Here is a 21351-nt window from a genome sequence, read left to right as displayed (position 1 = left end):
CCCAAGAGTCAAACACCATTTCAAACAACTTTCCATGCCACAAAGCTGAAAGATTCCATATTCTTTGTTCAAAATTTCAGAACTACAGTACGAGTTAAAATTTTTTCAGATTTATCAACGGAGGAACTTGACTTGAAGCCTCCCACAAAACTAAGAGGAAGTGAAGACCAGTTCTGGGATATAGCTCACCAATTCAACTGAGCAGTAACTTTGAAATTCTGCATTTAAGCAAAACTCAGAGTTTGCTTCTTTTGCATCAGGCTTTTCTCTATCCAATATCTAAGAAAAGATAACCCAAGCACCCAAAGAAATGGTCAGTTTACTTATAATTACAAGCAAACACTCCAAATGAAAGCTTTCAATTCCTGCCCTATTGAAACTTGCTTGTACATTTTGGAATAAAAAGCCACAATTTGGGGGATCTTTTCTGAACAAACGCTGAAGTCAGATTACTGTGCAGCACTTGTCCAAGGGGATTTCCCCAATCTCATTGTTCTTCTGCCAATTCTGAAGCATATGCAGCGAGATGTGAACTTACTCCAGCTCCCGATTGTTCTCTTGTATCCTGCCGGTCTGCTTCAAACAATGCAGCATGACAGAAGCCAGCAAAAGCTGTTCGTGATGATACTACAGCATTGTGTACTGTAAATTTTAGAAGTTTTCCACCAATCAGTACTGCAACCAAGTCACAGTAAGTGAACAGAAACAAGTAGTAAACAAGACATGGGAAATTACTTTTATTAAATTAGCAGGTGTAGATTACAAGCAGGATTAAATCAGTAGGGAACCTGTAAACTAGCTATTTGTGTTCAAAGCTGCAGCAGTAAAAGAACTGCAGTATGTTGTTTATCCTATAAATTCTTCCTAGACTAACAGCCTGAGCTACACAATTGGGAAGTTTTTCCTGTAAAATTGCTCTGGTTGTCATAAAACATTCGCACTAGTAAAAACAGTGCTCAAGTGTTTTGTTACAGTACCAAGAAAACTAAATTGGCTGACTTCTACAAAAGAATATAACGAGGAGAGGAACCTTCGCCACACTGAATAGTTGGCCTGATAAAGACATTAATTACCACTGTAAGCTATGGAATAGTTTAGCATTGACTTGGGCTGACTAAAGCCCCAATTCCTTTATTGGAGAAAAGTAAATACTATTTATGAGATAATTTGGGGCTCAATATTGACAATAAAGCACAGTCAACATATTTCTCTTGAGCGACCAACTTGTCTTCTTAATGGTAGCATGAAATGTCAGAAACAGATACTATTCTTTCTAATTAGAGATTCGTACCAGGATCCACTGAGAAGGTAAATCGCTAAAGTAATCACAAATAGCTATTTTTCAGTTGCTTAAAATTCAGCAGCCCCAGCATCAGTTGTTAACCTGCCAGACAATTAATAGCATATAAAAATCAAGCAAGCTTTAACAGGTATTTTTGATTCTGACTCTTCCTGCTTCTTACCATTAAGACAATCCTTGAAGCTAAAAAACTTCCACAAATCCACCAAACTTTCCACCCCTAAATTTGCTTTCCATATCACTAATACTCCAATGGGAATGCCTTAAACTTACGCTCCCGAACTAAATAATTCAGCTTATACCAGGGAGGTGAAGAGGTGGCATTACCATATGTCTTACAAAAATTCATCTCAATTTATAGACTGAAAAATGACAGCAAATTAAAAACCTGTAAGGCTACCTGGGAAAAAGCAGCAGAGCCGAGGCTGGACTCCACATCCCCCAAGCCTTTATTCAGTGCTCCAGTTAGTATACAACATAGTCCCCCAAATTCAACAATTTTTCTTCGACTCGAGAGGCAAGCTCCCTTGAACTTATGCAGCATTTTGCTATTGGCTAAGTACCTTGCACATTTATATTTTTACATGTTGACCTAGCTCAAATGACATGCCAATACTTTCTGCTTGGCACACCAAGCCTGTAACAAATTATGTGGGTAAGTCACATGGCTTCCTGAATTGCACGAGCTTAAAACTGGCAGCCCGAAGTTTCTTTGTTTAATACTCTAACACTTCCTTTTTCAGGATGACATCAATATTATAAGATGCTGTAACCTGAGCTGTGTCTACACTAAAGCTTAACCTTAGTTACAGCAATTCAGTCCTCAACATCAGCCACAGCTGTGCAACTAACCAAGTTAACAGTTATGTTTTAGTATTTTTAATAAAACCTCACTCAATTACACTTGAACACAATCACTACTCAATTTCAATCAACACTGCATTAGAAGGCTAGAAAACTCGAGTCTTCAAATTCATCTTCTAGAGAATGAATTACCTACACTAGAGCAAGGCCCTGGCTGCTGCAATATGCACTGTCTAGGCAGTGCCCTACTGATGCACGTATATTCGCCTGTACACAGGTATCAGGAATGAGGTCTTGCTGCTAAAGCGGCCATTCAAGTAGGAAGTGCTGGTAGAGGAAAAATATGCTATTAGAAAAAAAAGAATTATCTTATGCTTATATTAATCCTGCATCCTACCCTACATATCAAATACACTGACACTATGAATCCAACAGGGGAAAGTAAGCATAATTTAACTTGAGGCTATAATTTTTAAGATAGTTTTGTAGTTCAAGGAAACACATAAGCGTAGATTTCAAACAGATGCAGGTAGTGTCACCAACACTGTCTTACTGATTGCTGACCTCAAGTTTAGAAATTAAATTCCATAGAGATTTGAAGTCAAACTTGACATATATATGTCCATGCAACATCTAAAAGTGTTCTGCAACCTAGAATTTAAGCATGTCATTTTAAGTATATTTAATTAGGGCCAGCATCCTTTCTACAACAACATCCTGAACATTTGGGAACTAAGAAGGGCTGGACCTGTTTATTTTTGGGTGGGAGATGGTCTTGGAAAACCAGGTGCCAGCCTCTGCCACCCCAGCTCCAAGAAAGACCCCAAGGAAGTTAGCGCCATCTCTCAGAGCACTCTTGTTCCTTCTCTGCACACTAAACCAGACTGCACATACAGCACTACAGAACATGGACCACGAAAGCTGTCATCATAAAATTACTGAAAGCAGCTCTCAACACAGATTAGAAGACACCGCAAAATGCCAGAAAAACACCGCCACTTTCAGCAACAACAGTATCTCTTGCAGGATCATCTCCTCTCATTTTGTGTTCAGGACTCTATTCGCTTGGCAAGCAGCTGCCTGGCGGTTTGCTAGGCCTGACTTCTGGGCCACACAACACCATTTAGTAAGAGGAAGTCAGGAAGCTACACAGTAAGCTGTTGGAGGAGTACGTACACATGGAGCAACCTGAGATGAAGGGATGTCTCACACAACAGGAAGGCACTGCAAAGCACGCTGTCATTCTGTCCTTAATGCCCTGCAAAGGCCAGAGCCTGGCACGACACACTTAAAGCACCGATAACTTCCTTTAGTCTTTCACAGAGAATGTTGAGACAATATTCAAGTCCCACCATAATTACGGGACTGAGAAAAGCAAGGACAATTTGATCCTCCTGCTATACCGTTCCAGTGAACACATCCCTAGTCTTCACAGCACCAGCTATCACAAAGAGGATCAGGGGATTTTGAAGCTAATCTTGGCCAAGACTCCCCAAAATCTCAGCCATCTCCTGTCATACTTCCAGGAAAGATCTCTTTGGCTTTGGTCTGAAGCATTACTTTTATTGAAATTCCAACAAGAGAAAAGCAGAGGGGGCTCTGCTTCATCCTCCATAATCCTGTCATGAGAAAAAGGAGTCAGCTTATCAACAAACAATTTACAAGCACGCTCTTCCTGTAATCTCAGCAATAAAAATGGTGCTTTACTGTATTCTGATGTACTGTCTTAAATATCTATACTTATTTTAGAACGCTTAAGATGTTCAACTATAGTCTTCAAACATTTATAGAACCAACTTACATCTAAAGTGAATGCATTCAGACTGAAATACAGTATGAGGTTGAAAACTTATGGCTAAGAATCAGAGACCGAGGCAACAAAGGGAACCTCGTGGTTGGTGTCTACAGGCCGCCCGATCAAGGGGAGCCTATTGATGAAGCTTTCTTACTCCAGCTCCAGGAGGCATCGCACTTGCAGGCTCTCGTTCAGGAGAGCAGGACTTCAACCACCCCGACATCTGCTGGCAAAGTAGCACAGCGAGCTGTAGGCAATCCAGGAGACTCCTGGAGAGCACTGAGGATAACTTCTTAAGCCATGTAACAGACAGCCCTACCAGAGGGGATGCAATACAGGACCCGTCAGTCACCAATGCAAATGAGCTAATCAATGACATCAAGATTGGAGGCAGCTTCACCTGCAGTGATCATGCACTGGTGGAGTTCGCAGTCCTGAGGGATGTGGGTCAGGCGAAGAGTAAAGTCAGGACCCTGAATTTTAGGAAAGCAAATTTCCAGCTGTTCAAGGAGTTGGTCAGTCAGACCCCCTGGGAAACTGCCCTCAGGGACAAGGGAGCAGAACAGAGCTGGCAGGTCTTTAAGGATCCTTTCCATAGAGCGCAAAAGCTCTCAATACCCAGTTTAAGAAATCACGCAAAGGCGGAAAGAGACAGGCATGGCTGAGTCAAAACCTCCTGGTCAAACTAAAGGGCAAGAAGGAAATGCACAGGCAGTGGAAGCAGGGACAGGTATCCTGGGAAGAGTATAGGGACACTGCCTGGTTGTGTAGAGATGGCATCAGGAAGGCCAAGGCGTAGATGGAACTGAACTTGGCAAGGGAGTTGGCAAGTGTAGGAGTCAACGGCTCAATGTCCAGATGGAGATCAGTGACAACTGTTGATCTTCAGCAGTCAGTACCGGGACCAGTACTGTTGAATATTTTCACCAATGACATAGACAGCAAGATCGAGTGCACCCTCAGCAAGTCTGCAGATGACGCCAAGCTGAGCGGTGCAGTTGACACGCCTGAGGGACGGGACGCCATCCAGAGGGACTTGCACAAGTTTGAGAAGTGGGCCTGTGTGAACCTCATGAGCTTCAACAAGGCCAAGTGCAAGGTCCTGCACCTGGGTCAGGGCAACCCCCCATACCAGTACAGGCTGGGGGATGAAGGGATGGAGAGCAGCCCTGCCAAGAAGGACTTGGGGGTGCTGGGGGATGAAAAACTGAACGAGCCAGCAATGTGCTCTTGCGGCCCAGAAAGCCAAGTGTCTCCTGGGCTGCATCCAGAGAAGTGTGGCCAGCAGGGCGAGGGAGGAGATTCTGCCCTTCTGCTCCACTCTGGGGAGACCCCCCTGGAGCCCTGCGTCCAGCTTGGGGGTCCGCAGCACGGGAAGGACATGGAGCTGTTGGACTGGGTCCAGAGGAGGACACAGCAATGATCCGAGGGATGGGACACCTCTGTTATGAGGACAGGCTGAGAGAGCTGGGATTGTTCAGCCTGGAGAAGAGAAGGCTGCGGGGAGACCTTATTGCGGCCTTCCAGTACTTAAAGGGGGCTTAGAAGAAAGATGGGGACAGACTTTTTAGCAAGGTCTGCTGCTACAGGACAAGGGGTGATGGTTTTAAACTAAAAGAGGGGAGATTTAGACTAGATGTAAGGAAGAAATGTTTTACGATGAGGGTGGTGAAACAGTGGCACAGGTTGCCCAGAGAGGTGGGAGATGCCCCATCCCTGGAAACATTCAAGGCCAGGCTGGACGGGGCTCTGAGCAACCTGATCGAGTTGAAGATGTCCCTGCTCATTGCAGGGGGATTGGACTAGATGGCCTTTAAAGGTCCCTTCCAATCCAAACTATGATTCTATATGTTTTGAGGGTGTTCTTTATACACAGCAGTTCTCAACTTGTGAGCTATGACTAAGAATCAATGTCCATCCCCAACTTGAATGGCAAATTATCCCAGCTCTGCTACCAACTAACAGACAGTGCCAAGTTGTTTCTCGGAAAACAGACTTCACCTCTGTCTGGACAGCAATATTATTTTAGGATCTACTGTGCCAATCCAACTGCCTGCTGTTGTTCTGTTAGCTAACTCGCTCATAGCTTAGCAGCAGATGTTGGGTACTCTCATAAAACAGTTCCCAAAGGAACCTTCTGACTCCCACCCAGTGTATTTGTTGAAATCACCCATCTCCTATGGCTTTAACCTGAGAAGGAACAAAGGAATTTCTGTATTGCTGTCCTCTCAAGTAACCTATTTTGGGGAAAGATCTTAAAGCTTGAAAGCAATCTATTCTAGAATCCACATTAGCTTGACAACTCTGCTCTAGGGGTGATCAAAAGCATCCCTAAATCTAGGTTACTGCATGCAGCTATGTAATCACTTACCTGACAAATATTCCCAAGGAATTCAAAGAAACATGCTAACTGGTAGCACAGGTTATATTCAAGGAGAACTGTGCCCTTTACACCTAAATTAGAAATTACTTTTTACTTGGTTATGTGAAGAAAAAAGCATCAAAATGTCATAATTTTAAAAGATTTGTTTGCTCTCAAACACCACTTCCAAGTCAGCTGTCCCATCTTTAAGCAGGTCTTTTCTTTACCCAGTTTACTTCTGCTGTTAACTCCTTTGTAGACACTTTGATCAGCACTAAAAGGTTCCACGTATGGAGGCTCATATTAACTAATGAAGAGAGCTAGCCTTCAGAAAACAATTTTAAATATGTGCCATTAGCTATGCCTAGGCTGCTTATCTTATCCATAGTGCTAACTCACAGCAGGGAATGAGGAAAGGGCTGCAGGACAAGCAAGAGAAGGAATAACACCAGCATAATAGACAAATTCATTCTTCAGAGAATTTTGACCCTATCAAATCGTCTTGCCTTCATGTGTGTGATGAACTTCCACCAGATTCTGCAGTTTTAAGTAGCTGAATCCTTGTAGAATACATCAGAAATACAACAAAATTCAGATGTACTGGATTTATTTCCTGGACATTGTAAGCAAGCCTAAGAAAAAGATGTCAAGTGTCAGTACCAGTAATCATTTTAACATCAAGGCAGCCTTTTGGGCTCGGAAGACACATGGAAAATAAACTCCTGGATATATAGATTTTTGCTTCACAAAAACAACCCCAAAATATTACAGCCTTCAGAAGCAGTCGATACATACTAGCACATTTTTACTTTCTTAAGGAAAAAATATTCTGAACGCAATGCTTAAATACCACTACCATGTTATTTCCTCAGGAGAATCAGATTGTGATTGGTTCCATGATAGCAGTTTAAAAAGTTACCAACCTTCACTACTGGATGACATGAAAGATATTCAACAGGTATGGCTTTAAAATACTACTACTTCATCCTAACAAGCTGTAAGAAACAGCAGTGTTAGTGAAATTGGTAAGTAGCTCCTAATTTCGAAGCCAACCAACCACTTCACTTGCAACTGTCTGCTTCACATTCCCAACACTCCCTCACAATCTTCCATATTCCCAAAACCATGGAACCCATTGTAGGGTTTCTTCTTTGCCTCCGGATGGTATAAACATGCAGAATTCATCTCCTATTTGAAGCAGAAGCTAGGTGCTTCAGAAGTCTAATTGTTAACTGTTAATTCCACAAATCAGCTACATTCTTAAAAATACCAGGATTTAAGCCCCTCTCACTATCTCTCTCACTGAAGTCAGAGCTGGGAGGCTGCTGAAAACAAAGCAAAAATAGGCTTCTGGAAACTAGGAAACGTAGCACAGGGATGCTATCCTCATGTTAAGCAAGAAGAACAGAAGGCACATGTAAGACTACGTTTTCTACATACGTATTGAACTGTTAAGCAAGAAAGAACATTTTTGAGATAATACCTTCTAAAACTCTCGTGGCACAGCAGGCTGGAAAGCAAGGGTTTGACAGGAGTACCGACCTTCTCTCTGTGCTGGAAGCAACTGCTGCATTTCGCCTAAGACTCTAAAGCACTTGCGTGGTACTAGCACCCCAGCAAACAATCTCTGAATTGGGATTTAAGGAAGTTGGTCTTAAAACCTTGCTTCAGCCAGTAATCTGCCAGATCACTTTTCATCAATGTTCAACATGGCTTTGCTTTTGCACTGTAGTTTTCTCTTACATAAAGTAGTGATAAAATTTGCCTCCTCTGCAGAAACTCAGGACCTCCCATCAAAGCTAAGGTGCAAGTGGTAAGAACTGTTCCACACAGTATCAAAAGCAAGTTTACATAATAACTGTAAGATAATTACTGCTATTAACATCAACAGAAATTTTATCTGTTCAAGAAGAAAGCTTGTTAAGTTATCAATCAGGAAGTTGTTTGATGCTGTATCAAACCCTTCTACAGTACTGAGATGAGTAAACAAACATCTGGAAAGAGAAAATAGAGGTATACTGTTATAGATGCATCTCTTAGCTGCCTCCTTTCCTCCCAACTACAGAGAGCCTTTGTCATGGCATGCGTGAAAGCTATAGTCACTATGCAAAGCTAAAATGAATGAAAGCTAGCAATGCTGAGACTGATGGGAGGCACCTATATCTTCTTTATCCTCATGCATATACTGGAAGAAAAAAGGTGCGCCTATACATTGAGTGATCTCATATACCTCAGTTAAGCATTGCATCACGCAGACCGCGTCAGCAGTCGAACAGGAAAGCTGCCAGCAAGGAGATGAGATACAGCAGTGCTCTGCGGGTTCAACAACAGGTAAGCGAAAGCAGAATGCAAGATGGAATCTTCTGGGGAAGAGTGAATGGGTTACAACATGCAACAAACAAGGACTACAGATGTACCTGGGGAGTACTCTATATAGGCAGGTCATCTCCATTACTGCTCATCCTTCATATAAGATAAGGCCGTAATACAGTTGTCACATTACCCAAATGTTGGCCTTATTCTGGAAGCAGAATTCAACATGGGATATGGATGTATCCAGCTACAGCTCAGAAAGGACACAGTCAGTTCTGCATTAGTTTTCAGATATGTATGCTCTAGAGGAACATAAGACATCACGAAGGAGTCTAAACTCAATGCTCTCCTTCCCCTAGTGTTTTTTTAAATTTTAAAAATACTAGAACTACAACAGCCCAGGTCAACATTAACCCAAACCTACTCCAACTAAACTCTATTCTTAGTTGTACACTATCAGACATTTTACAAAAGCAACCACATTTTGGCAAGTTTCATTTAAAAAAAACAAGAAGAAAGCAAGAAGCATATCTATTTTCTTTTTAAGACAGGAAGAACACACAGCTGATCACACCAAAATACCGGGACACTGAAACTAGTGATTTGTGTTTCCCTGTTTTGGATTCCAATACTCTGTACTGTCACCACTGAAACAACTTTTTAAATAATGAAGACAGACTATGAATATGCCAGTTGACTACTTACTACAATGGCATGGTTTGGTGTGTTAAAGGCTTGGATTTTAGCTACCACTTATTTCAACAGAACGATCCGTGCTAATAAGGAAGAAACTGCTCCATTAGAAGATGACTTATATAAATGGATGCTCATGCTCTGTTTCTTCACTGACTGCTTCTTGTGCCCCATTTGTGTCAAAACCACAAAGCAGAGTATAAAGACAGGATCTTAAGTTCTACCAAATTCATCATGTATTTTAGAAAAGTGAACTCACGTGCCAACATTTAGTTTTAGGATATACAGGGATTATGCGATTAAAATCCCACTGGCTTGCTGGGAGGATTCAGCAAGATAACTACAAATTACTTAGAGGGCTAGTGTCAAAAGGACCTCTGTACTTATTTAGCCTCTGCTCTAGATTACTGACCCACTTATGAAGAGCTAAGCACCACTGCTGTGCGATGCCAACACCCACTCCATCTGTTTGCTTCTGCTTTCTCAGAACCTCTATTAGTCTGCCTAAGAAGTTGTGTTAATTACCACATGAGCGGCTTTTGCATAGTACACATAGTATCAGCCTCACTTAGTATGTAGTCACCTTGACAAACAGTGCGGAAACAGAACAATCCTAATCGCAGCAGGATTACTGATGACATACAGTAAGTATAGGCAATTTAATTCAACTTCTGTCCGAGCCGCCCTCAGTTTTGAGAAAAGCTTGTAGGTGTTATTTGGTTTAGGTTTCAATAATGAACAAGTATACTAGAGTTAAGTACCGTATCAAACTCTGGAAATCTCCAAGGGGACCAGAAACTTGTGAAACCACAGGCGAAACTTCTGCTGAGGGAATAATGCAACAGTTGCAAACAGAAGCATCCCACAACACTTGTCAATATTGACACTGAGTTAAACAATATCAGTAATTAAATCTAAAGCTAGTTAAAAAACACACACACAAAACCAAACACAAAAACCCTCCCCAAGCAGAAGAACGATGGAAAGTTAGCCCAGCTGGCACATCAGAACTGCATCTCAACAGCTTAGCGCCTCAAACTTCCTGCTGACTAGGAAGAAAGAAAAAGTTTCAAATTCAGCATTTTATTATTTACCCCTGCTGATCTGCAGATCTTTAAGACATTCATTAAAGCGCGTCTCAAGCAGCAGTTTCATTAACTTACTAAATCCAAGAACAAGAATCTCCAGAAGTCATTACAGTACTGAGTTGACATTTGTTCTTTCTTGGGAACCCAGACTGCTGCTGTCAAAGTGAAATAATATCAACAGTCCAAAAGCCAGTTATGAAACTCAAGGATTCTGTATAGGACTGCTGGCAACCCCGATATCATCTCACCTCTTAATACCAAAGCCACTTCTTAGTTTAAAATTACACCTTGTATAACAGCCAACACCACTTGAAGAGCTCTCTAAACCCAGCTTACTCCTAAGGTAGTCAAGAAAAGTAAAACCTAGGTCCAGTCCTTTTTCCAGCTGACTGGAGGATAGATGAGAACAGTACATCACAGCCCAGCAAGAAGTGCTGATCACAACATGGAGGCTGTACAGAGTATAACAGAGCTTCGTATTCTGTTTAAAAGAATTATTTACCATGACTACTTTAACACAAAAGCTCATACAAGCAGGAAGAGATACTCAAATACAGACAACAAGTATCTAGCAAAACGATATATTAGCATACTGTTTGTATCTTCTAACATCATCTTCAAAATTCTATTTAGACAATTATTTTTCCAAAGTAGCAGTATTTACTGCCCCAGGACCTCTGCAGGAGAGCTCTAGTAAGTCTCTCTAAGAGCTTTAAAAGTTAGATACACATTTTTTTATCGAGTGCGCGGCATACTTAACTTCTGTCATATGAAACGCCTTCCAATTAAGCACTTTGTCATGGTAAAGACTTGCTATATAGAGTCATCTCATGTCAAGGCAAGAAATATATATCCCTACAGGTTTCAATCTTAGCCTACTGATATACATTAAGACAAGAAAGCTCTACTATTCTATTTCTGATTGTTTTCCAGCTGTCAAAAGGAAGAAAGCAGAAGGGAAACCCAGAGAATTTGGGGACTGCTCTAGGGAAGAAAACACAAGCAGAGGGCAGCATTAGAAACAAGTTTGTGAACAGAAAAGAGAGAACAGAATTAAAGCAGTCATTCATTCAGAGCATACTCATGATTTTCCCAGAAAGCTGTGTCAAATCTAAAAGAGAATGCTAAAACCATTATCAGATAACACCTATAACACATTTGATATATGGAAATCATTACTGACACCAATCAAATCTAGCTTGTGTTATGATTAATACAATGTTTAAAAGTAGCTGGGATGAATATGCTAATACAGAAATTAAGGTTGTAAACCAGATGCAGTTTCTCTCCCCTAGAAATTATTTTAAGCGTCAAGGGGCTAAGCGCCCAGAATATTCCTGTGCCACCAGATCCTCTAACTTTTTCTCAGAAAAACACACCTGTGAAATGATTTGATACTGATGTTGCACATAATGAGCTTACACATGCACCTTAGTGGGATTTCTGTACAACGTGAATCGAGAGCAGACTGCATTATACTTACAAACATAACCCTTGCCTCTCGCACAGCAGTTGCTATGAATTAAGTTGAGAAAGTCAAAGGGGTAGAATGCAAGTTGTTAACCTAAATGTATATACGTATCAGGAGCAGAAGAGCAGTTCTAGAAGTACTGCAAGTTATTAAATAAAAGGCACTTTCATGAACCAATAACAAATAATAATTACAGTAAATAAACTGGTTTTCAGACAACCTGCCTCCAAAGATAAAATTTCCCTTCAAAAGGGAGAATGGATGCAGCTTGTACAACTTAAAAGAAACTAACATACATAACTGAAAATTAGAGGACTGAAGTGTTGACCAAGGAAAACCTAGTCTTTTTTTTTTTTTTAAGTGGAAGCGTAGGTTCAAGTATGCCCCTCCAATTACAGACAGGGTTATTAAATAAAAGCATAAGGCAGTGCTACAAACTAAGAGCTGTGCTAGGCACCACCAGAATACACAGAAATTGGAATCTACATAGTAATGAAAATTGAAATGTAAAGTTATTATTAGAAACTGTGACTTTACAAAGCATGTGATTCAGTTATAAGCAAGCACTTATGTAAAACCAAAATAGGTTTTAGAGAATTTTTAAAGAATCAAAAGCATGCAACTCATTTTTTAGTCATTTGTTCACAGGACAGCGTAAACATCCATTTAGTCATTTCTTAAGTGGCTGTAACAATTTCAAACACAATAGCACTTACCTTGGTATCGTCACACATTTTGTATTGCAATTCTGAGTGGTAATCGCCTTCTCAAGCTCATCCAGCTGTCCTGTTTTCTTTAGCTTCTTGACCAAGCTTTTCACTGCTTTTTCGCACCACTTTTCCTCCTGACCATTCTGCTCACCACCACCAGCCCCGCCAGAGCCACCAGCAGATTTTTTCCACCCCAGAAGTCTCTTCACAACTGGTGGAGTGAATGGCAATATGGATGACATGACTTGCACCAGACAGAACACTCAGCAAGCAATAAATTAGAGATTCCCGTCTGATCCCTAAAAACACAAACCAAAACAGACACATTAGCATTGAGGTTTCACATGAAACAAATACCTTGCTTAGGAGCTTTCATAACCAAATGCCACAGGACACTGCATCCCAAAACAAGTCAGATAAGAGTTCAGAAGTAGTAACAGTCTGCATCATGGTTAAATACTTCATCAATAAAGTTAAAATGCAAGTCTGCTGCAGACTCTTCAACAGTTAGTGCAGACTAAGGTTACCGTTGGATTAGACATTGAATTTTTCCTTGAGTCTTTCCTGGCTGAAGTCAACTCCAGAAAATACAGAAGTTAACTTGAGTCTAGTTTTGCACCTAGGCTGGCTGGTTTTAGTAATTTATTAAAGTTTTCCACAAGTAATTGACAAATTGCATACACATATATGCATGTTCTGCCCATCTCCAAATTAATTTAGCAAGCAAAATTGTGTTTGGAATGTCATTTAGTCATTATGGCTTGACAGAAGTCTTCCAACAGTCAGCCATTTCACAAGTCTTTTCCCATTTTGTTTGTCATGTTTTAAGTAACTACCATTTTTTGTTCCTCTAGGGACACAGATTTGAAATTCACTCATAACTTTGGTAATAAGCTTAATCCCCTCTGTCAATTAGAGTTCAGTGGCCTACAGATAAGGAATCTTCTCAGCTTGCAGTACTTAAAATCATCAAGTCTTTCAAAATTCATTAAAGGGTATTTAAAATCTTAGTTTGCAGGCACGTGAGTAGTAGAACTGTCTGTTTTCAATTTTGATAGCCTTTCATTCAGTATCAACTACCTGATCAGGATGTTTATATAAAATCAAAGATTCGAAGGGCTGCTGGAACTTGGGCTATGTTTAGCATTCACTGCAATTTGCACGTCAAATCATTTAAAAGAGAAATTTAGGAAAAACATCTTGGTTTTGCAGCTTCTGTTAGGCTAGTTTTCAGTATTAAAACATAAGCCCCAAATGAATTGTACTATTTCAGACAGACAGCTGTTAGAAATTGCTTGAGGACATAATGGCATTTTGACTTCAATGGCATTGAAGTAAAAAACCACCTTATTTCCAGGAAGCAAACGGGTATTTGAAATCCAGATAGTTACCTTATTTCTAAGCTGTGTAAGTTAGTTCAGTCAGCTGAAAATACCTTGTTTTAGCTAAGAGCTAACACTACCTTCAGGCTACTCAATTTGAGCTTCCAAGGCAGCTTACGTGCCTCTCCATCCTGTACAGGTGCACACATCACTTCTATCCAAAATATACCAACTTCATTTTATTGAAATTTCCCATCTACAAAACAGCATGGCTGATCTGGGATACTTCAGGATACAGTATCCATAGCTAATTTACGCCTTGTCATGTCTTTGCTGTTTCAGTGAGGACCAACAATTCAACAAACACTAGGTTATATTCTACAGGTAACTTTAAATCATAGCTTTTCAACTTCCACAAAACAGAACCTTCAGTAGGAAAGACATTTCAGTTTCAACTAAATTATACCCCCATACACCAGCTTCTGAGAGCATCTAAAAATACAACTGAAGCAAGAATTGTAGTTTTCTGGGGTCAAGGAGACAGAGGTTCCAATTAACAGCGACTCAAGATTAACACTGGTAACTTTATGCAAGTGATTCAAAACAATCTATCCTAAATGAGAGAATCATAGAATGGTTTGGGTTGGAAGGGACCTTTAAAAATCATCTAGTCCAAATCCCCTGCCGTGGACAGGGACATCTTCAACCAGATCAGGTTGCTCAGAGCCCCGTCCAACCTGGCCTTGAATGTTTCTGGGGATGGGTCATCCACAACTTCTGTGGGCAACCTGTGCCAGTGCTTCACCAACCTCATTGTAAAATATTTCTTCCTTGTATCCAATGTAAATCTACTCCCCTTCAGTTTAAAACTGTTGCCCCTTGTCCTGTCAGTAGAGGCCTTGGTAAAAAGTCAAAGCATTCATTTTCACACAAGGCTATAATATGAAAAGAACTTCTTTCAATAACATCAAATCATTAGAGAATCGTCCCCATTATTTCAGACTGCAGGTTTTGCAGCGTGCAAAACCACTGCACTGGAGCCCCGGCTGCAACAAACACAAGAAAAATAAATTCAATATCCAGCATTGTCAAATTAAACACTGAATGGGACGCTCAGGGTATAGTTTCATAGGGAGCCAACTTGCTGCCACAGGTTGTCCACGTCTCCTTCCTTTCTCTCCTGTGGCATCACCACCACCTCAGCACCTTTCCACAAAGACTTGGCTAGATTATCAAGTAAAAACTGATCAGTTTTTTGGCTTTTTTTTCTGAGTTACTTCTCTTTCAGGTTAAGAAGTTGCACCGGCTGACACACGGTACTGTAAGTATTCACACTGATGTCAGGTGAGTCACAGGAATGGGGATGGAGGAGTCCATCCCCAGCCTTCAGCAGCAGTGTTAGCATTGACTGCATCGCCAGAAATGCAACTCGGGCATGTACTTTAATTTAGATAATCTATTTTGGTGGCAAAGCCAAATTAAGCAATCTTACACCCTTTTCCATGTGTTCTGAACTGTTCATGGGCCTGGGAGTGAAATACATTAGACCCCTCATCCATTACAGAGATGAAATGGGAGGCTTGCATGGCCACTGGTGTTTTAAGAAACACACACACTAAGTTTCTGAAACAGGGAACAGCAGTCACTGAGCTTTTTAAAAAGACTTCAATATTTGAGCAAGGCCAACATTAGATGCATCAGAGGCATATGCAAGAAATTTAGAAAGACCAAACCAAAGAGGATAGCCTCTTTTGCTTCAAAGATCACGTTTTAAACACTAGGAATTGATGGTATAATATCTGAACATTAAATTCAATGCTGACAGATGTAGGCAAGCAAGTACCACTATCATTGCTTATCCACATACCAATTCTTCTCCTGTTTATGGAGCTCACTGACACACAATATATGTATTTCCTGTTCTTTACCTTCAAATTTGACACCTTTCAATGCCCCGCTATACTCCTTTGATTGTCAGCCCTATAAAACACACACTTCAGTGGGATCTCATTTACCAGCAAGGAAAATTGCCAATTCTTCCAGGCCCTCTAAACATTCTCAATGCTTTTATTTAATTTTTCAGCTTTACAATATTCTTTATGATGAGGTGTCCAATTTTGCAGTATTCTCTCCCTTAAGACATAACACTGATCTATATATCATTTTCTGTATTCTCTGGTGCTTTTTTTTTTTTTAAAAAAATAGTACTTGCATTTCTGCTTCAAATGCATATTGAGTGATTTAAGTCTTGCAGCAGGAAAGAATGTAGAAACCCCATACATTTCAGTATTTCTTTATATTTGAACTCTCGTACTATTTTGACATATTCTGAGGCAAAAAAAAAAAAAAAAAAATCTTTCTTTTCCCATTTCCAGAAGACTGTAAGCTCAGATCTAACTAATCAGAAACTTCCAGATATTATACTTAGTTATAATCAGTTCCATTACATGTGCTCATCCAGCCTCTGTAGAAGCTGTCAGAAAGCACAGGTTGATCTACCACCCCTGTGAAAAATACAAAGGGACACACTCAAAGAGCCCTTTATTGCAATGACTACTGCAGCTTAGCAGCTATTTAAAAAAAACACAACATACACCACAGCTGCAGACTAAGACTCTGGGAGGCTTAAACTAACTCCTTCCTTCTAGCTATTGTTTTGTCATGTCAGGGATTTGCCAGGAGTATCAATAAGAATTTCACTAAGTTTTTCCAGTAGTGGCCCCGTATCTTTCAAAGGCTGAGCAGAGAGAATGTGACACAAGTAGGACAGGACTTCATTCAGCTTAATACTTCGGTCGATTGTGATGAGTACTCATAGGAGAGTATTTCAGCCAGCTTAATTTATGCAAAAGTGGCACTCTTCTCCAAGCCTAGAAGAGGCGCTGCAAAGTAGAAGGCATGGTTAGGCTGAATTCTGAGCAATTTTGATAAATGCGAATTATGCAAGGAAAAAGCAGCAATAAAGGAATTAATAAGAAATACCCTACTGGGTCTGAGGACTAGTGCACCTGGCATAGTGCTCCGTCTCCAAAGGTGGCAAAAAGACACGCTACTCAAGGAAAGCACATGAGCCTGGCTGTTTTCTCTAGCCCATTCTCCTCATAGTTCTTCAGCACAGAATCACTAAATGCTTTGGGATGGAAGGGACCTTTAAAGCCCATTCAGTCCATCCCCCCTGCCATCAGCAGGGACATCTTCAACCCGATCAGGTTGCTCAGAGCCCCATCCAGCCTGGCCTTGAATGTTTCCAGGGATGGGGCATCTCCCACCTCTCTGGGCAACCTGTGCCAGTGCTTCACCACCCTCACTGTAAAACATTTCTTCCTTACATCTAGTCAAAATCTCCCCTCTTTTAGTTTAAAACCATCAGCCCTTGTCCTATTGCTACAGGCCCTGCTAAAAAGTCTGTCCCCATCTTTCTTCTAAGCCCCCTTCAAGCACTGAAAGGCCGCAATCAGGTCTCCCCGCAGCCTTCTCCTCTCCAGGCTGAACACCCCCAGCTCTCAGCCTGTCCTCACGGCAGAGGTGTCCCAGCCCTCGGATCATTGCTGTGGCCTCCCCTGGCCCCGCTCCAACAGGTCCATGTCCTTCCCGTGCTGAGGACCCCCGAGCTGGATGCAGGGCTCCAGGGGGGTCTCCCCAGAGTGGAGCAGAGGGGCAGAATCCCTTCCCTCGCCCCGCTGCCCACGCTGCAGGGGATGCAGCCCAGGATACACTTGGCTTTCTAGGCCGCAGGACCACATTGCCGGCTCGTGGCCAGCTTTTCATCCACCAGCACCCCCAAGTCCTTCTTGGCAGGGCTGCTCTCCATCCCTTCATCCCCCAGCCTGTACTGGTATGGGGGGTTGCCCTGACCCAGGTGCAGGACCTCGCACTTGGCCTTGTTGAAGCTCATGAGGTTCACACAGGCCCACCTCTCCAGCCTGCCCAGGTCCCTCTGGATGGCGTCCCGTCCCTCAGGCGTGTCAACTGCACCGCTCAGCTTGGCATCATCTGCAGACTTGCTGAGGGTGCACTCGATCCTGTCGCATCTTAAACTGTTACAGCAGGAAATTAAAGGCTGCATTCCTACCTATTCCCTTTAGGAGTCATTTATGGACCTGTTGTCCACAAATTCATCTAACCACTTTTTGAACCTGCCTCCACAACCTCTTGTGGCAGACAGCACCAGAGTTTAACTGCGTGCTGTCTAAAGAAGTACTTTTAGCTGTTTTGATCTCTTTCTAGTGTCAGAAAGTGCCCCTTGTTCTACTGCTGCAAGCTTTCCTGAAGAACTGTTTGTATTCATCTTGTCTACAAGCTTCATGATTCTGTACATTTGAATCACGTCCCTCCCTCAAGCAGAGGACTATGAGCCTTTTGTCACAAAGAAAGTATCTGAACACAGCTCATACAGTTTGGGAAGCTCCTCTGGACAGGTGCCAAGCCTGAAAGCTTTACTACTTCAATTAAATTACAAGTACTTGAAGACATTGCACAAGGACTGATCTAAAGACCACAGAAAAATTGTATTACTCCATGGTTATCTTCTCACTTATCTTGTTGGTTGTATTACCCTAAAGCTCTCAACATTAAAATAAAAAGTACAAAGACAGAAACCTTCATCTCATGAGGAATTTGGAGATAGAAGGCAGACAGCACATGTCTGCTGCAGAACATCTGGCAGGAGCTCAAATAAAGATTAGGAGCCCTGCATTTGCGGTGGGTTCTATCTGTATCCACCTAGACAGCCTCAGACACCATGTTTATACCAATGGGCAGCTCATTTTTGCCCAGCAAATCCCATTTCGATTCAACACCTGTAACTTTTGCCTTCAAACTGATACAGTAATATAAGAGGTTTTGATCTTTGTTCCCAAAGAATCATTCTCTCAGACACTGTCACTGTTGACACTAGCCTCTTGCTAAAAACATTCCTCTCGTCTTTTTCCGTGTACACTTTCTTCATCCACAAAAAGATATAAAATGCTTTTTCCCCAAATGCACCCAGAAAACAATCTTTGCCAACACCGCAAGAAACATTTCCACATTGCTAAAATGGCCGCAGAGTAAATACACACTGAATACGTAACATCCCTTCTTCCTTGTGATACAGTTTTGTGATTTCCTCGTAACCTACAGCCAACCATCTCAAAAAACTGAGTACTCATTTACGGCATTTGCTTTTAAGGACCTTAAACGTGCTTTGCCATTGCTTATTCTCTGCACTGTCTCTCCTTTGCTCACTCTCTTCTACTGAGGCCCAACATCATAGCCCAAATCTGATCTTTTACCTTCCTGTGTGCTATTCCCACTACAACACACCAACACATCGGGACTCTGTGAGTAATTGCAGGGAGATTTTTCAAGACCCCTTTCTGAGCTCAACTATAGTTGAGCTATTTAGTATCAAGGCAGCAGTGCGATGCAGAGCAGAAAACTTCCACTGTTTTATGTCTTTTCACATTCTCTGGACTGTGCCTCAAAACTGCAGCTTTGAATACTCAAGGAGTACTCACTCTGTTGCCCAGAGAGGTATGAGTGTGATTGCTGGAACATAGGGAGCACATGCTGTTATTCCCAACAGATTAATACTGGAAAATTTACAAATTGCCTAACTTTGGTGGTATTTGTTTTATCTCTGCCCCCGTCGTGTATCTCTGCCTCCTGATGCACACATGTTTCTATAGTTGGTCAAACACTGTCATAGTTGGCACCTTTTAAAGTCACAGTTTGACTCATGTCTGCTATTACTCCATTCTACCGTGGTTCTCTGGAACAAGTATTAAATATTAAGCCCATGATCCCAGCAATAACTAAGCATAAAAGATGAAGAAAACCTTAAGGGCAGAATGCTAGCAGACTAAAATCTTCAAGGGAAATTTTCCTTTCCCGAGTATCTGGAACATACTATAAACACACTGGTGCTACCAAAAATATCAAGTGATTTCTGGCTAATTTATTCTAAAGCCTTATGCAACATATTTCATATCAGTCTGCTTATTCATCTTAAACTTGAAATAAAGAAATCTGATCTCTCCTGGTTTTACTAGAAGTATTCTGGCTTAGTGGAATTTCATTTGCGAGAGCTCTTCTGGAATAAAGAGGACAGAAGTTAAGCTCCTGAGGAAAGAAGATCGAGGAAAATAATTTGTGGCATTTGAGAGAGAGTCTACAAGTTCATTTCCTTCCTATTTTAGTCCCATTTTTGTGATTTTTTTTTTTTAAAGGCAATGTTTTTTTCATTAATTCTGGACTTTGGACAAGATTCTTTATCAATTTCACCAAGTGTACAATGTTTCAGATCTTTTAGAAGAGGAGGGAATATCCACCCTTTCCCTTCACATGCATCCCTGTGATATTAGTGGCTTCAGAATAAGGTAACATTAATTGAAGCACAGTCTATTTAAGGCAGTATCAAGACCTTACGTCAGGCTAAACAATACTGAGAGCTGAAGTTTTAAAGGGCACAGCTTATGCAGTACTGCATATGTCTCCTATATTAAGCCAAAGTCATTAAGACTTAAGAGAAACGATAAAACAAGTATTTCATCTTGCATTGAACAGAAGCAAAACAAAACTAATTTATGATCTGCTTCTGGATCTTTTAGGCTGTGTTATTCCAAACAACAAGGAGACAGCTTATTCTCAGCGGAATCTGAGAAAGTTCTCCCCCGTGTTAACGATCTCAACTCACAGGAAACCTGAATTCTGCATGAAGTCCAAACTAAAATCAAAGCCAGTCTTTTCCCTTTCAGATAGAATACACTCTAGTTAAAGCACTCAGCGGAACAGATGAGAGAAGACATTTCACTTCTTGTATTGCACCCACAACCCCTCCAAAAACTGCCTTTTGAGATTCCAGAAGGGCTAATTCTTTCTTCCGCTATAAGTGCCTCTTAGAGACGCCGGGTTTTGTCATACTGGAGAACCTCAAACCTACTGCCACATACATACTTTTCTGAAGAACCACCACACGAGAAGGTGAGATGGTGCCGACCCTTCTCTCCTCACATTCAGGTCAGAGTCAGACCTCAGCTTACTGGTTTTGGGGTGTTTGGTTTTTTTTTTGTTTTGGGGAAGGTGGGGGTAGAGAGCTGCAGGAAGGGGAATCCAGCCTTACTAAGCAATACCCCCAGATCCACCTCCCAGTTCAGCTTTTCAGCCAATTAGGCCAGCAGTGGGGAGTGGCTCTGAAGAGCTCCCTCCCAAGGGGCTCCAGCTGGCCCGCAGCTCCATCTGGCCAGCTCACCGGCCAAAGATCTGAGAAGTAAAGCCAAGGTCCCAGTTCAGCTTTGACACGGGCTGATGAAGTTCAAGGCAGGCTGCTTGTGATCTGGGGGGACAGGAGCAAAGAAAATCCTTCCTCTGGGTCAGCTTTAGAATGAGGATTTTGTAATATGCAGAATCAATTTACACATTAACTTTTAAGTTTACTATGCTCTAGTACTGCAATGCATCTTGAAACCCTGTATAACTGTATTATCTTTACACAGCTCATTGAAAACAGAATT

The 21351-nt window shown here is 41.5% G+C and overlaps 1 protein-coding gene across 6 annotated transcripts in view; it reads right to left on the bottom strand.

Moving 5' to 3' along the window:
* Positions 1-21351, bottom strand: part of LOC309602833 (mothers against decapentaplegic homolog 2) — a 55796-nt gene that overhangs the window by 30461 nt on the left and 3984 nt on the right. For 3 of the 6 annotated variants that reach the window (XM_082336836.1, XM_082336841.1, XM_082336837.1), the window contains one exon: positions 12543-12835. In XM_082336836.1, the coding sequence (XP_082192962.1) occupies positions 12543-12778 (236 nt within the window). In that variant the 5' untranslated portion in view covers positions 12779-12835. Of the gene's footprint in view, positions 1-12542; positions 12836-13927; positions 16002-16452; positions 16741-21351 lie in introns of those variants that run through there. The other 3 variants (XM_082336839.1, XM_082336840.1, XM_082336838.1) reach the window with 2 other exon arrangements.

This window comes from Platalea leucorodia (assembly GCF_965183815.1).
Source record: "Platalea leucorodia genome assembly, chromosome: Z".
Classification (NCBI taxonomy): domain Eukaryota; kingdom Metazoa; phylum Chordata; class Aves; order Pelecaniformes; family Threskiornithidae; genus Platalea; species Platalea leucorodia.
This window is presented reverse-complemented; position numbering and strand designations above follow the sequence as displayed.